This window comes from Tigriopus californicus, chromosome 8, assembly GCF_007210705.1.
Source record: "Tigriopus californicus strain San Diego chromosome 8, Tcal_SD_v2.1, whole genome shotgun sequence".
Taxonomy (NCBI): Eukaryota; Metazoa; Arthropoda; class Copepoda; order Harpacticoida; family Harpacticidae; genus Tigriopus; species Tigriopus californicus.
The window spans coordinates 14,446,370-14,460,711 of NC_081447.1; the positions used below are offsets into that span (position 1 = coordinate 14,446,370).

Sequence of the window (14,342 nt, forward strand, 5' to 3'; positions counted from 1 at the left end):
TGTAGAATGATTATTAGGCATTAAAATGTCAGCTAAACTTTACAAGTAGGTGAGGATCCCCGGTGGAGTTCGACCACTTGTGACACTTGTGGAGACACAGCGAGCTTNAAAAAAAAAAACTTTCTCTTTGAACACACGAAAAACCACGGACAATTGCAATACCTGATGTCTGGGGCGGCCGACAATGGAGGGGAACACTGCACGGGGAGCATCGTCACCGGCGAATCCGGCCTTGCACATACCGGAGCCGTTGTCAACGACCAAAGCGGCAACATCCTCGTCACACATGTTGAAGGTAGAGTTTTCGGAGGTTTGGGAATGGAGAAAAAGATGGGATCAACGAGAGCGGTGCTCCGTATGCAGATGCTGGAAACAATCTGTGACACCGAACTAAAGCGCCGAGGTCTTTTATAGTCGACCTCGGAGGTCGACCCGCCATTCGCCCCATCGATCGCATCGTTGGCTGGCTAGGGTTCGCGGTAGTCTTCACAGGGGACAATAGGTAGATAGATTGGCATCTATCTCCCCCTTCCCCCCCTCATCCCTCCCCTTTCGCCCTCATTCCCCTATTCCCTTTCATCTTGTACCTGAACCCATCCCATTTCCTTGAGTTATTTTGGATCTTGGCCAGGAAACAAGTTACTCTGGGATCGAAAGGTGTACGTACTAGACCCGCTGCTCTGGGTTTTTCAGGTCTTCTCCGGTCAATTTCATGACCTTTTAAGGCAGTGTCTTTTGCGAAAGCATCATTACGTCCTCAAAAGCAGCAGCCTTCGCTAAATCTTGAGGAGCCAACACATGCCCGTTCAATGCGGCCTTGGCCATTGGATTTCTGTACTATGTCTTTCTGCTAGCACTGATAGTAGAGGTGTTCCGATGTCAGGTCCAGGTTGACGTCTAGAAATCGGTCACATTTTTAGATTTCCAGGCATCGAGAAAGTACCCAAGATGACAGGTCATGAGCGAACAACGGTACAGGTGACAAAGCTTGTCCCATTGAGGAATGACGATTTTTCCACCTTGGCGAGTGTCGACAAGTTTCCAAAGGCTGAAAGTGAGGTATCTTTATATCTTGTTTATTCGCTATATTATCAGGAAGAAGAAAGTTATGACAATGTTTTCTCGCAATTTCTTTGTAATAGCATCTTCAGAATACAAGAACGTAAATACTTGAGTACAAATGTTTTTGTTAGGGATGAGGAAGAGAGAGGATGGCTAGGCTCATATTCCACTGTGGTATTTTTACCAGGGCAACCACCGAGCGACGTAGAACACAACGTAACCTGAACATACCAACATGTTTCGCCAAGGAAGGTACATGCTTTGACTGGGTTCTTCGAGGTTGATGACTTTTTTCCTTATGAATCGAGGCAGCACCTAGGACACACTAACACATTGACCCTTTGAGCGGGTTCGAAGCAGTGGCAAACGAAAAGTGGTTTGAAAAATTGTGATTTAAATTTTGGAGTTTGGAGATCGCGACGGTAAATTGACCTGCCGGGCCTTGATTCAGGGGCAATTTTTTTTCTTGAAAGAACTGGCTCGGCCATGGGATTTGTGGCAATTTTTGTAATAATTCTGATATAAATATCATAATCATAAGTGATGCGAAAGGAAATAATAATCGTAGCAAGGATATAATAATAATAGTAATAATGATAATAATAATAATAATAATAATAATATAACAATAAGAAATGTTCGTAGCAGCTCGAGCTTTTCGTGTTTCGCGTTTTTTTTCACGGGTGCCGCCGCGGAATGATTGTCCTCGGCGGAAGTTTTAGGACAAAATAGCTACACTCCGTCGATTCACACTGATCTTGTCTAAACTGGACCACTTGCGCATACCATTCTGAATGGTTTCCTGATTGAGCTTGTCTTCGTACATCACGGACATGGCCTCCAATTTCTGCGCGCGCTCCTTGGACAACGACTCCGTTGGGAAGTTCAAGTCGTTGGCCTCGGCCAAAGTCCTCAGGTCGAAGTAGTACTTGGCATACACACTGGACGGAACATTGATACTGAACTGAAGCATCTCCAAGAACTGCCGTTCCAACTCATTCCTAGAATTAAAGGGCCCGTTTCAATGTCATCTCCAACTCCACAAGCTGAAGATGAATCTCTCTCCTCTTACATATCTTCTACAGTTAGATCCTTCAAGATTTGGCAGTAGTCCACGTTCCAGACGGCTTGATCGTCCCATACTTTACTAGCCAATAGAATGGCTCCGAGCGTGATGCGTTTCCAACTCCCGGGAGCGATATCCATCTCGGCATATCGAAGAACCCTAGAAGAAAATCAAGAATATTCTCAGCGTCATCTTTTAAGGGCATCTCGATCTGATCTCGTTACCTTTCCAGATAGACGAGTGTGATAATGGCACACTCTGCAGTGAGCTGTGCCGCATTGAACAAGGTGCGGATGAACCGGTAGATCTGGCGATGCTCGGGGTTGCATTTGTTGTAGTCCGGATGGACTGGATCGCGCTGTACATAGAAAAATATACACATATTCATTTTTTTCTATTCAAGCCCATTTAATTTCCTTCGCTCCACGCTTTGCTGACAATACGCAAACTCTTTCCCTGTTAAGACCGATGTAGTTTCTTTTGTGAGTCAAAAGGCAGGAGACGTGGCATAGTGGTTAACGCAGTTTCCTACCATGAGAGAGGTCCCCCGGCTCGAATCTCCTCCCCGACCTTTCTCAAAGGAAACTTTTGGACGCTAACCACACCCACAGACGGAGAACCAAGCTGATATGTGCAGGACACGGCCTATCGGAATTATATAGGGACTATGTAATGTCTGGCTACGCTGGCCGTCCCTCCGACCCTAGCACCCCAATTACAAACCCGATTAAGGTTTCACAAGGTTTTGGTGCCGAATTTCTTTTTTTTTATGTTTAGCGGTATGTTTAGAATTGAATAGGCATAATCGGTCAATTCAAAATTACTGGAAACCAACATGTACCTTTTTGGCTCAACAAAGTTCTACAAGAATGCAAAAAAAACATCGTGATTGGTGTACACTTTCGTAGGGACGAAAGGCTTCCAATGCTAGCTATTTAGTTCTTACCGTTAATGGATGCGACTTCTCGTCAAAAATGTCGAGAGTGGTGTCGGACACCCGATTCTTGATGTGATAGTAAATGGCCAACGACACGCACTTGATGGTGTTCTTGAGATTGGGCTGAGACACGGTGGAATCATCGATGAAGATGGTGGAACACGAGCTGGACTTTTTCAGGGTTCCGCGGAACTCATTCATCGAGTTCTTGGACTGGCTTAACTGCATCTGACTACGTTTCCTCACCATGCCGTCTGAAAGCCAATGCGGGAGCAAATGAATTCAACCGCCCAACACACACACAAAGTAGGCCCAATAAATTAGAATGACACTGTTCCCACCACAATGTTGAGATTAGGATCGATCATTTTTCTGCAGATTCGTCATCGTGCTCCAAGGGATGCAAAATTGCACGTGGATGGCAATTAGTTCAACAACTGTCCAACAATCAATATGGGCCTTAAGCTACACAAAATATGGTTTGCATACACTTTGCCCCTTTGAGAGTGATTTCTTAATGTGCCTGAACTCGCCAGATCCGGATCCCGTTTTCAAAAGGTTCGATTGGGCTGCTTGTTCTACTCTGACTTATAAAGCTTACTATTCTTTTTTGCAAAATTTGTTTCAAAACTTTTGCTTTTAATTAGTTATTGGGGTACCACGTTCATTATTTGGCCATAACACATTAAAAGTGTACAAAGGGTTTAGGAAGAAAACGAATGAAGAACCACTAATCACTAAATTGAGACAAGTAGAACCCGACTAGTATACAGTATTAGAATTAAATTCGAAAACAAAATTGCAACGTCTCCATTACAGTTTTTGAAAGAAGCACAAAAGGAGGTTTCGCGAAGAAATGGCCTGGGCATCTCCAGTCTAGTTCGCAATGGTAAATTGGATTATTTGCCCGGTTGAAGCATGTTTATCTTTGCTTGAATGAATTAACGCCTAAAATTATCAACCCATTTTCATACAAAGCACGAAGGGGAGGAGAAATTTACATTCACCTTCCCTTTGCTTTCAAGACTTGGCTGCAAAAGCTACCAGACTACTCTTTTGCACAAACGTGATACGAATTTCGAAGGAGAAATAATATTAAGGTCGACCTGCTGTTTCTTCGAAACTTCGAAACGATGGATAGGGCGTGTTAAGGACTAAGTCATTGGCACATACTCAACGGTTTGTACGGTTAAAGAATGTTTCTCGTGTAAAGAATCCTAAAGGTAATAGCCGGGCCGTGCCTCGGATTTTGTCCTTTCATGACCAACCTCTAGGACCAATGCCGGTACCTTAAGCCGTGAGATGGGGCCAATAACATTCTCTCTCTCATCCATGATGATCCCTTGGAAACAAGCCGTTACGGCTTATACGGATCTAAAGTCTCGTATCATTTAATTTCAAAACACTCTTACTGAGGCATTCATATTTGAGACCGAAATACTCACAGAATAAATACACACGTTACACTTTGTTTCAAGCCTTAAAAATCACATTTCTAAACAAAGATTGCAATTTTTTAATTAGGTGCCTTAACTTTCAAAGTGTTACGATTGAGGAAAACAAAAAAAATAAGCTCAAAAGGGCGTACAGCAAAGAATGTGTGTAAAAAACAAAGGAGATCCGATCGGCGATTATTAAACGCTTACGTAGCGGCTTTAACCTCATAAGTCAAGATCCCTCAAGTCCAGTTGGATGATGGTCTATAGGAAAAGAGTCACAATGTCGAGGTTATTGAAGCAGGATGTTGGAGCCGACCTTTTCCTCGACTTTGTTCCAAGATCCTGCTTCAACAACCTCGACATTATGGCCCTAGAGGTTCCGTAGTTTTTGGCCAAGGTGGACACATTCCTGACTGGGTTCTTTGAGATCATTGACCTCACATATTGAATCAGTTGATGGGTTCTCACTGTCTCAAATCATTTCTTGGTCCTTTAGACCATCATTCGATTGCAGTTGAGGGATCTTGTTAAAGGCTAAAAGGTAGAGGTTACCGGATTGAGACGGTCACATGAGGAATCGGGAAAATTCGCAAAATCAACCAAGGAGGAAGTTAGTCTTGGGTCTGCAGATTTGGTATAGCTTTAGTTGTTATTGAATTATCGGTTTCAGGCTTTTGCTTGCAATACACTTTTTTATATTTGATTCTCGATACTACATAATTACTAGGACGAGGAAAGCAACTAACCAATGAATCTCGATGGACGGCATCACTAGTCATGAAGATCTCTTACATTTTATAAATTGCGGGAAAAACTGTAAACCAGTTGGAATATTTCGTCTATCTTCAACTAATAGGTCAATTAAAAAAAACTAATTCAGGAAGACGTTCAGTACCAAAATAACGAGTCGGTTGAATAAAACGTCATATCTTCACATACATATTGTGTTTACAATTTGAATGGAATTGCACATGGGTGTCGATTTTGTGAACCATAAAACAAGTTCCAATCCATCAATTACTCATAATCATTTGTAAACACTTGAGATAAAACTCGTTTAGATCGATTGAACTGTGCCCTTCAAACTTTAATAAAAGGACCGTCGATTTGTCATTTGTTTTTGGCATGATGAGCTCTTTTGCGTACCGAATAGGTCGCTTGTGGAGCCGATTTGTACTGTTATCTTGCCGAACATGGAGATTTTTTTTTGTGTGTTTCCTTTGAGATACTATCTACTCATCGATCTAATATCAAAGATTGGCATGGCATACACTTTAGAGTCACTTTTTGAATACAAGTGTGAAATTCGAACTTTTTAGGAATAGATAAGTTGTACAGATAAAAATGACTAAGAATGAACCCCTGTCGAGCCAATGACGAAAGAAACATGAAAGCTTTGGAACATGATTTGATTGGAAAAATAGAACTACCAGTTTCCTCAAACATTCCGACTGAACTAAGAGCTCGGATCTTCAAACATTTGGACCTGCCATTGTTCCAACTAAACCTCTTGGGCTTTTAAGCCTCTATCCATCAACACAACGAAAGCTCGAGTGTAAAGAGGAGTAATGACCCGATTTCGGCTGTGTGTTGTTCAGATATTCAACACACCCGTAAAACCAATGACCGATTGTCAAATTTTGGTCTCTTTGGTCTTTGTTCGTGGTGGAAATCAAATGGAAACTCGAGGTCGCAGCATCACTTTTTGGGATGTTCTTACTCTGAATGGACTGCTTGGACTTCTCCATGAAGATGGTATTAGTGGTAGGGTGGAGGGAGGGATCCTCTTCCCAATCATCTGGCTCGCGCTCACTAATATGCTGCAGATTGCCCACACTCTCTTCGCGGCGTTTCACGCCCCCACCTACGCCCAAATGCCCTTCCTCATCACTCAAGACGCCACCAGGATGTTCCGAAGGGCTCACCCCACCCCCTGAACCGCTCAGCGACGAAGCCGGCCCGTAGGGTACGTCCAAACCCCCACGCGCATGTCCGTTATTTGACCGGCGCGTTCGCTTCCCACTTCCAGCGCCCTGAGCGCCCGATCCGTTGTGATGGCGGGAGCGCGAGGATGAGTACGCGCAGCAAGAGTTTGAGTTACCCATCCCGCAATCAGCACACTAGGAACACCGCCATTCCGGACTTGAAGAGGGAGATTGAACAATGTCAGAGGCTGACCGGCGCACACACGAGCCCGGCGAGTCGCAGAGGGATTTGAGCTGCAGGATCGAGATCGAGGGCGTTACCGGCAAATCACACGATGCACATCGAGGAAGACACGACACCAAATGAACCAATGGGGCCCCAAGTCCTGGCCAGCCGTGAAAGCGAACGAGAGCGAGAAGGACGACGATGAGGATGAGGGAAGGGAAAATCTGGGGTTGACATCAGCGATGCTTGGCTATTGCTAGAGCTGAGAGTCAGATTTTGGTGGACCTTGTGTCGAAGAGAGCGGTTATATTTGTGCTTCTTGGGAAGTAATGGCCAAAGTGTAAACGACATATTCATACCCCAAATATCGAAGAAATCAAGAAAGATTCATGTGAGATATGTATTTGGTTTGAGAGCTTGAAAATGCCATATCTGGCTAATGTTTGAATTTTACTCCTGGTAATGGCAGCGCTGATCATTGGCTGCGGCTCATTTGGCCCTTCGCTACTACACATAAATGAAGCCAGGGTCGATAAAAAGTCATAAACCTGAATTCAATGTCTGTGAGACTTTTCTTGGCTCAAGGCATCAGATTGTTGAACACTATTCTAATTTTCTAAACGTAAAGTTTCAATGGTTTACAAAAGCACTTGATGCCGGATTAGATATTCGTAGCGAAGTAAAAACTTTTACACCGCTCTTAGTAACCCTGGAGTGGTCGAGCTGAAGAAAGATAAAACATCAGCGTGATAAGACATTTCACGGGGTCATTCACGACTGTTATGTATTTGAACGTCACATTGGCATGAAAGAAAAATGTGCTTTTGATCAATTGCCGACGCACACATTGGAATGAGAAAGTACCATAAAATCACACAATTTTCGCCACACCATGACGATAAGGAACACTCCATACAAAGCAAAATGTGAGTCTGAGGTCAATGTTGTCTATAGCCCGTAGTGTTTAAATCTGATGTTAATTCTCCGTCAGCTTGTGGATGTTTACCGAGATGAAAATTTTACAAACATCTCCAACCTACTAAAAAATGCTTGACCTGGCTGGCCTGTTTCAAGGTGTTGTTGGAAATCTGGTCACACTTTTCGAAGGAAAGTTTCCGTCTGCAACTTTGAACTTCAGATTATGGAAAAGAAAGCAAAGAAGGGTAAAATCGAGTTGGTTGTGCTGTTTTTATTGTAGCTTTCATAAGCATCTAGAGAAGTCTGTAAGGCAGGCAATTGAGTAGTGGCTACCCAGACGATAAGAGCCTTTGAATAACCACACAGATGTTTGTAAAAAGTTGTCTTCTCCGCTTACTCGCAGTGCATACTCTTGGCCTTGCTTGTTCTGTGTTCAGACGTCAGAGACGTTACGATGAGGGTATTTTCTTAAATTCATATTTCATTTTCTCTTTGAGCATCAGAGCCATAATTTCGATTTGAAATGAAAATAAAAAATCAATCTATTTTTTTCTCTTTCAATGAGGCAAATACCTTCGATGAGAGGAAAATATTGTTGTTTTCTATTGACAAATAGAGCATGAGCAACCCTGTTCCAAGGCAGTGCTTCCAGGTTTTGACGCAAGTGCAAGTAATAGCGCAAACAATTCTAAGAAATCAGTATAAATCTGAACCATTGTAGTGGTACAAACCTTTCAAGTCCTACTCAAAGTTCTTTTAAATTCTCAACATTTACCTATAGGATCAAAGCAAACTGAATACTCTGTAATAAACTAGCGTTTGTAAAGACTGTTTCACCCGGCCGATTACCAGATTGAAAAAAGTAGCAAGACTGTAGTTGTTGGTTAGTGAGCTGAAAAAGCAGGTTTTGATTTAGAATAGATACGGGTAGGCATCGGACACCTGGCGGAAATATTCGTTAAACATGACATTTGTTACAGATTATGCAAAATAGCTGCCATTGCCTGGTGCTTTCTGAAGTTATGTTATTATCGAACAGGTAAAAGCCAAAGTTTAGCTAATGTTGAAATGATTTGAATTGAAAAAAAAGACACAAGTAAAAAGCAAAAAAAACGCACTGACAATCCAAGCCTCTCATTTCGGACCACTTTGATTTCAAAATAATTGAAGCCACAACAAATGTGAGGAATCTACAAACAAAATCTGATGACAAAATGTTGACTGACAAATCAATATCTAGTATGGACCAAAAATTATTGAACTCATACTTCAACCATCACGACTCATCATCTTTGGATTGATCTGAAAATTCATTCCGGCACCTGAGCTCATGCCACTTAATTTCGAAACTCGTTGAACACAATATCTTCCTTCGTCTCAAAGCCGCCAGAGGTCGGGCATGTTTTCCATTCGCATGAACTTTCACATTCGCCTCAGCCTGTCAGTCTGTCTGTCTGTCAGTCAGTCTTTCGCCAGTCCTTGTAAGTGCTACTGACTGCTCCTTCGTACCTGATCCAGCTAACTCAGTACGGCCAGTGGCTCCTTTTGGTTGGTCTCAGCCTTCTTTTGTTGGCGTGTTCCGTGGCTTTTCAGTGACCTTGATCCGGTGGACGGATCGTTGTGAACTGGCAGGCTTTGGTCCCATCGAGAATCTACCTTGTTCCTGCTTTGTTCCATCCCGACAAGAGGAACAATCGTCGCTTTCATCATGAGCGAGGAAGGCATGGAGATCGAAACTCCCGACATCAAAAGGTGAGAACAACCGCCCAGCCCCTCTATAGTCGATTGCGCCTTGGGCCGGCAGGGGGCGTGGCTGGCTAGCTGTTCAATTGAGATTGGCGTGTAAGCGTCAATTAGCGGCGTTTTATGGCTCCAATGTCTGTGACCTTGAAAATCGTCATTGGCCTAGTTTTCTTCAATCCGGCGGGTCAAGTATTGTTATCATATGTTTTCTTTTATATTTTAGGTAAGCGGATGTATTGCGTGATATATTTCTTGGACGAAGATTCAGATGGTGTGGTGGTGGGCGTGATGACGACGTAGTCTGAGTCATCCCGCTCTGTTGAACGGTTGTACTTCCTCGTGGGCCTGAACCGGCCTGTAATCAGGCCTGTGGGTTGAGGCTAGACGAGGGCCGAGCACAAAATCCGTCCCATGTGTGGCTCGGACATGGTATGAAACGTTGGGTTTGGGCCGACGTCTTCATTTTCCCGACCAATGCTGTTCCTGGTTTAATGAGGCTGGATACGAAGTAATGTGTTCCTGAAACAAAATGATCCAGAGTCATGGACGGTCTCGACGACTTCTTCCATTTGATTGCGGGTTTTCAACCCGAGTGAAAGGGTGAAATAGTACGATATTTGAATTTGTGTCGGAATAAGAATTGGTAATAGACAACAACAAAGGATAATTAATATCTGCCTGTAACAGGTAGCTAAAGTTCTCTCTGCATTTGATCGGCCACGGGTCATGAATTGGATTCAGATTTCTCTGGCGGTGGTTCTTAGTGGGACTGACTTCATTTGAAAAATGGACTTTCCAGCTCACCATAAAGCTTCAACACTACTCTCTGTTGCCCTTTTGGTCGATTAAAAATCTGCTTGACCTCATATGACCAGATTTTAAATACTGCTCAATACTCGCCAGTAGAATGAAGCAGCCGGTATTTCGTCTGCATTGAATTGAATATTCTTCCGCAAGCTTCGATTTCGAGAAATGCCATCACTGGGAACAACAATGCCACTATCAAATTAGCACCCTTCCGTTCATCCCTGAATTTTATTCTGCTTCTTGGCTACCGTTGGTCCAAATGATCCTAAAACCAAAAAGAACAGAAAATTTGCAGCAATTTAGAAAAAGCAAGTGGATGGATTTAGATTCTTACTCGTGTCTGGTAAATCTTATTTCAAAGGGGTTGCAACGACGGGTTATAGCGTCCAAAAGTCAAGGGGCAAAATCGAGGTTTGCGGTGACTTTTGGTGTTATGAGAGCTCTTGCGTTTGTGGAAAGACTCCGCAACACTTACACTCCTGGATCAATGCTTTCTAAATCATTTAGCCAGTCTTTGCAAGGCGGATTTTCCTGATCTCAAATTCCCAGTTTTAGCGGTCTTAATCCTGGCGGAATCCCGACTCCGATCCCGAACTCTCAAACCCGGATTCCAGGTTTTAGTTGTAGTTCAGTACCAAGAGGAAGTTTTGAGAAATTGACTTTGCAATATTCCCTACGTAATAAATCAATCAGATGTCAGGTATGCAAACATTATTTAATGTAGTGTGTTACACTTAAACCCCCTGTTATTTTGTTCCATGGAATGGGACCATTACTTCAATCATCATGACTCCTTACGCATTCTGACTCATTATATCATATCCGTGATCTTGCTGCCGAGCAAAGTCAAAGCCACGTTTTTAATTGCGTAATTACATTCAAAAGGCCACTCAAGTAGCTTGTCAATAAAGATCTCTGAATAAGAGATCCCAATTGGCCAAAATGCTCCCATTTTTTCATGCACAAATGCTTGTCGGATTCGAAGAGCATCCTCTTGCGTAAGATAACTGCGCATTCGGAAATCGAAAGAGACTAACTACAACACACAACGGAATCATGGCTGGCTCTCTTCACAAGATGACTTCTTAAAAGCATCAGGCTAATGGCAATGGAAACAAACTTGAACTCATTCAAAGATCGGACGATTGTCAAACCCCTAGACGGCTTCAAATGAATGTTTGATCTTTTGAGTTTGAGCATTTGCCATCCTGTTGGCTCGTCGTATAAATAATCTGAAATAATCCTATGCTCGGTTAATCCTCATCCAATTGTGAATATGCCGTGCTCATAATCCTCGCACTGAACCGTATTTACGGCTCAAGGGGTGGTAAAGTAACGAAAGTGTTCTCCATCACCATCGTACTTTTTGATTTGTATTATGAGTCACAGACCACGAACTCATTTCGAAGAGCATAGAGCTAAGCTGTTCGAAAATTGTTGTCACTCAATCTCTCCCGATTTGAAACACTTGACCATGAATGGGAATCGATCCCCAACCCAGCCAAATCTAGCCAGCCTGACTACAGGTTACCTTCGAGTTATTTGACTAAACTGAAGAGAATTCCCGACTGACCATAATTGTTGCTTGCCTCTCTGGCCCAAAAGGCAAGACTCTTCCAATCGAAATTCCCCTCCCAACATTTGAAATGCGGGAGAATCTATCTCCGTACAATGAATATATGGGGCGTAGTCCTCTATGACCCTGCTTTGTACCATTTAGATGCAGTATCATGCAATCGATTGACGACGAACCAATCGGATGGATCTCCTTGTTGGATCTTGAAGATACGAACTTACCTTCGTTCTCGGGGATGATGTCGCCAAAATAGTCGACAGCACACCTGACTCGTTCATTAAATCGTCTCATTTACATCTTGGCCCATGGACAAGTTTTGTTGTGACAACATGCTTGAATATATTATTGGCCAATGGCTAATAATGGCCAAGCTAGACGACCTGAACTTGGTGCTTTGTGGCCTTTAATGAAGCCACCCGCTGGGCTCGTTAAACCGACGGCACGAATTGCACTCGCATACGATGATGGTAGACGTCGGGAGGAATTCAAGGAAAACTCCAGGAAAACCCATCTTTGGCCATTGTTGCGTTTTACCAGCCTTCGGAGAGAGAGAGAGAGAGGGGAGAGAGAGCGAGAGAGAGAGTGTTGGTCACATCCTCGGGCATGATGGACATGTTCCGTCTTGACTTGAAATGCCGTCCTAGATGTGGGCATTAAGCATTTGACATTTCAATTACGAGCCGTAGGCGTCATGCCGTGTTTCGATGCTTATCGATAATACAGTATTCCATTTTTGACATTTACTTCATGTCACTCCGACGACGGACGACGAGAACAAGAAGGCGATCTCGCTCATGTGTGTGTGTGTATATTGAAATGATGGGTGGTCGCCAGGTTCAAACTCGAGCCTTGTCAGCTTTTTGTTGTCCCCGTCATGGCCACGGTCTCACTATATACATACATGAATTGTACCACTGTGCATACATGGAATAGAGGACTTGTATGCATATAAGAAGAAGTATCCTCGTGGCGTCCCTGGAACGAGATGAGACGGTGAAATTGTGAGACCCTGCGCCTGCAGACAGATATGAATGCAATCCTGGACGATAAGGAGCAACACGATGCTGATATGTCTTTAATGCGATGAAGCCTCTCTCCCGCATTCCTGAAACTTCCTCGGCGAAGAAGAAACTCAAGCCGGACAATTGTCTGCCACCCTCAAGTCAGCACTTTTGAAGGCTTGAAATTAAAGATTTTTCTCCCGAAACTTGCCATGCCAGGAATTTTTATGTGTCTCTCCCTTTCCCTGCCTCTCTTGACGGGCCCTGTGATGTTTCTGTGTACTAGTGGCGAGAACAGGCTAATTGAATGTGCATAATCTTGGATGGGTTCCGGATGAATGAAGTCGAGAAAGACGTTTGCTCGAACTCAAATCCACACCCGAGGTTTGGAGTGGAGAGACCTCCTTCCGCTTGATGGAGCTCCTGTTAAAAGGCTTAGACGGGAATTCGCAAGGAATGCATGCTTAGCTCTAACTCGAGCGCGTCAATAGTCAGCGTCGAAGGGAGGGAAAATAATCCCCGGCCAAACATCGTTAAATGAGTCTTCTTCAATAAGAGTGGCTGGCTTGCACGAGTCGCCAAAGGGAAGCTACAACCTCTGACCGTATCTCCGATGACTATCAATGGGCCAACGGGTGAATGAGCGTCGGCACTCTTGAACAATGCGATCACGGATCGTTCCATCATTATCAAGTGCTTTTTTTTTGTTCCTCCTTGTGCCCACGTCACTACGTGTTTTATCATCCCAAAGAAGGCCTCAGAACTTGGGAGGGGGCAAGAGAGAGGATAAAAAGTGGTGTGCAATTTTTGTGCCTCTCATGATTGAAACCTGTCTGGAAAGGTCGTTGTTGCCAAACCCCTACCAATTAATACCTCTGGCGAATGGGTTCCAATCTCAGGCCAAGAAGTTGCCAAGGGTTCAAGTTCGACTTTGTGTGGGCGAATTAGTCGGCTCATATCAAGTAGCCAATCTCCGATGATTGGTCGGGATTATCCCTGCGAGCAAGTAATGCTAACGTATCTTCTAGTACCAGAGGAATGTACGAAGAAATGAATGTACGAAGGGCAATGTCGCGAGGGAGGCAAAAGACATTGGCAAAAAGAGGAACATTCTTGGGCTGTATTTACTCAAGCCCAGCCTCTCATCTCGGTTTGAAAACGAGAGACACTCGATTGAAAGCCGTGCCACCAATGACGTTGGGTCCAAAGATCCAAGTGGAACCCTGGAACAACATCAAGCCCACATTTGCTATCTCGATATACTCGTACCTCCCGTATTGGAAAGCTCGCCACATGGGAGGTGATAGTTCACTTTGTCCATGTTTTACCATCGAGTGACCTCACTTCATTCTGCGAATCCCCGATGACACAAGGTTATTATGCATAGTTAATCGTGGGATTGGCGTAACTCTTCTTAAAGAACACCGCTGCTATATTTTGGGCATAAGAACAGCTTCAAACGTGTGGAGGAGGACTTGGAATGGGAGCAATGGAGCTGTCACAAAGCGTTGCCTACCTACCTCCACCCAAGTTCTTGATTCAAAGGGCGATGATACTGAAGCGATAACATGAGGTACACGGTGAATTCTTGAGTCGAGGTGGAATATTTAAGGGGCTCCAGGGGTCCTTTCTTAGGTTGATT

General features: G+C 43.8%; 2 protein-coding genes and 1 long non-coding RNA gene across 3 annotated transcripts in view; 1 reads left to right on the forward strand and 2 right to left on the reverse strand.

The window, feature by feature from the left end:
• LOC131885650 (actin, muscle-like) overlaps positions 1–396 on the reverse strand; it is a 1,849-nt gene extending 1,453 nt beyond the window's left edge. Inside the window, exon 1 of the mRNA XM_059233761.1 lies at positions 163–396. Within this exon, the coding sequence (XP_059089744.1) occupies positions 163–288 (126 nt within the window). The 5' untranslated portion in view covers positions 289–396. The remainder of the gene's footprint in view (positions 1–162) is intronic.
• A 659-nt stretch (positions 397–1,055) lies between these two features.
• On the reverse strand, positions 1,056–6,882 carry LOC131885646 (cyclin-Y-like protein 1). Its single transcript, XM_059233758.1, has 5 exons — positions 6,225–6,882; positions 3,075–3,319; positions 2,353–2,486; positions 2,135–2,287; positions 1,056–2,063 (listed from the first exon to the last, which is right to left on the reverse strand). Exons 1-5 carry the CDS (start codon positions 6,607–6,609, stop codon positions 1,781–1,783), a joined length of 1,200 nt encoding a protein of 399 aa, XP_059089741.1. The 5' UTR covers positions 6,610–6,882; the 3' UTR covers positions 1,056–1,780.
• A 539-nt stretch (positions 6,883–7,421) lies between these two features.
• Positions 7,422–10,709, forward strand: LOC131885654 (uncharacterized). The gene is made up of 3 exons (XR_009373858.1): positions 7,422–7,581; positions 7,647–9,325; positions 9,540–10,709. It is a non-coding gene; the product is annotated as an uncharacterized LOC131885654 (long non-coding RNA).
• The last annotated feature ends 3,633 nt before the right edge of the window (positions 10,710–14,342 follow it).

Excerpts from the sequence above, each read along its gene's own strand:
- LOC131885646 (XM_059233758.1), bottom strand. The coding sequence starts at position 6,609 with ATGGGTAACTCAAACTCTTGCTGCGCGTACTCATCCTCGCGCTCCCGC. Across the intron at positions 2,487-3,074 it reads AGAAGTCGCATCCATTAACG|CGCGATCCAGTCCATCCGGA; the intron begins GTAAGAACTAAA and ends TTCTATGTACAG. Across the intron at positions 2,288-2,352 it reads ACACTCGTCTATCTGGAAAG|GGTTCTTCGATATGCCGAGA; the intron begins GTAACGAGATCA and ends ATTTTCTTCTAG.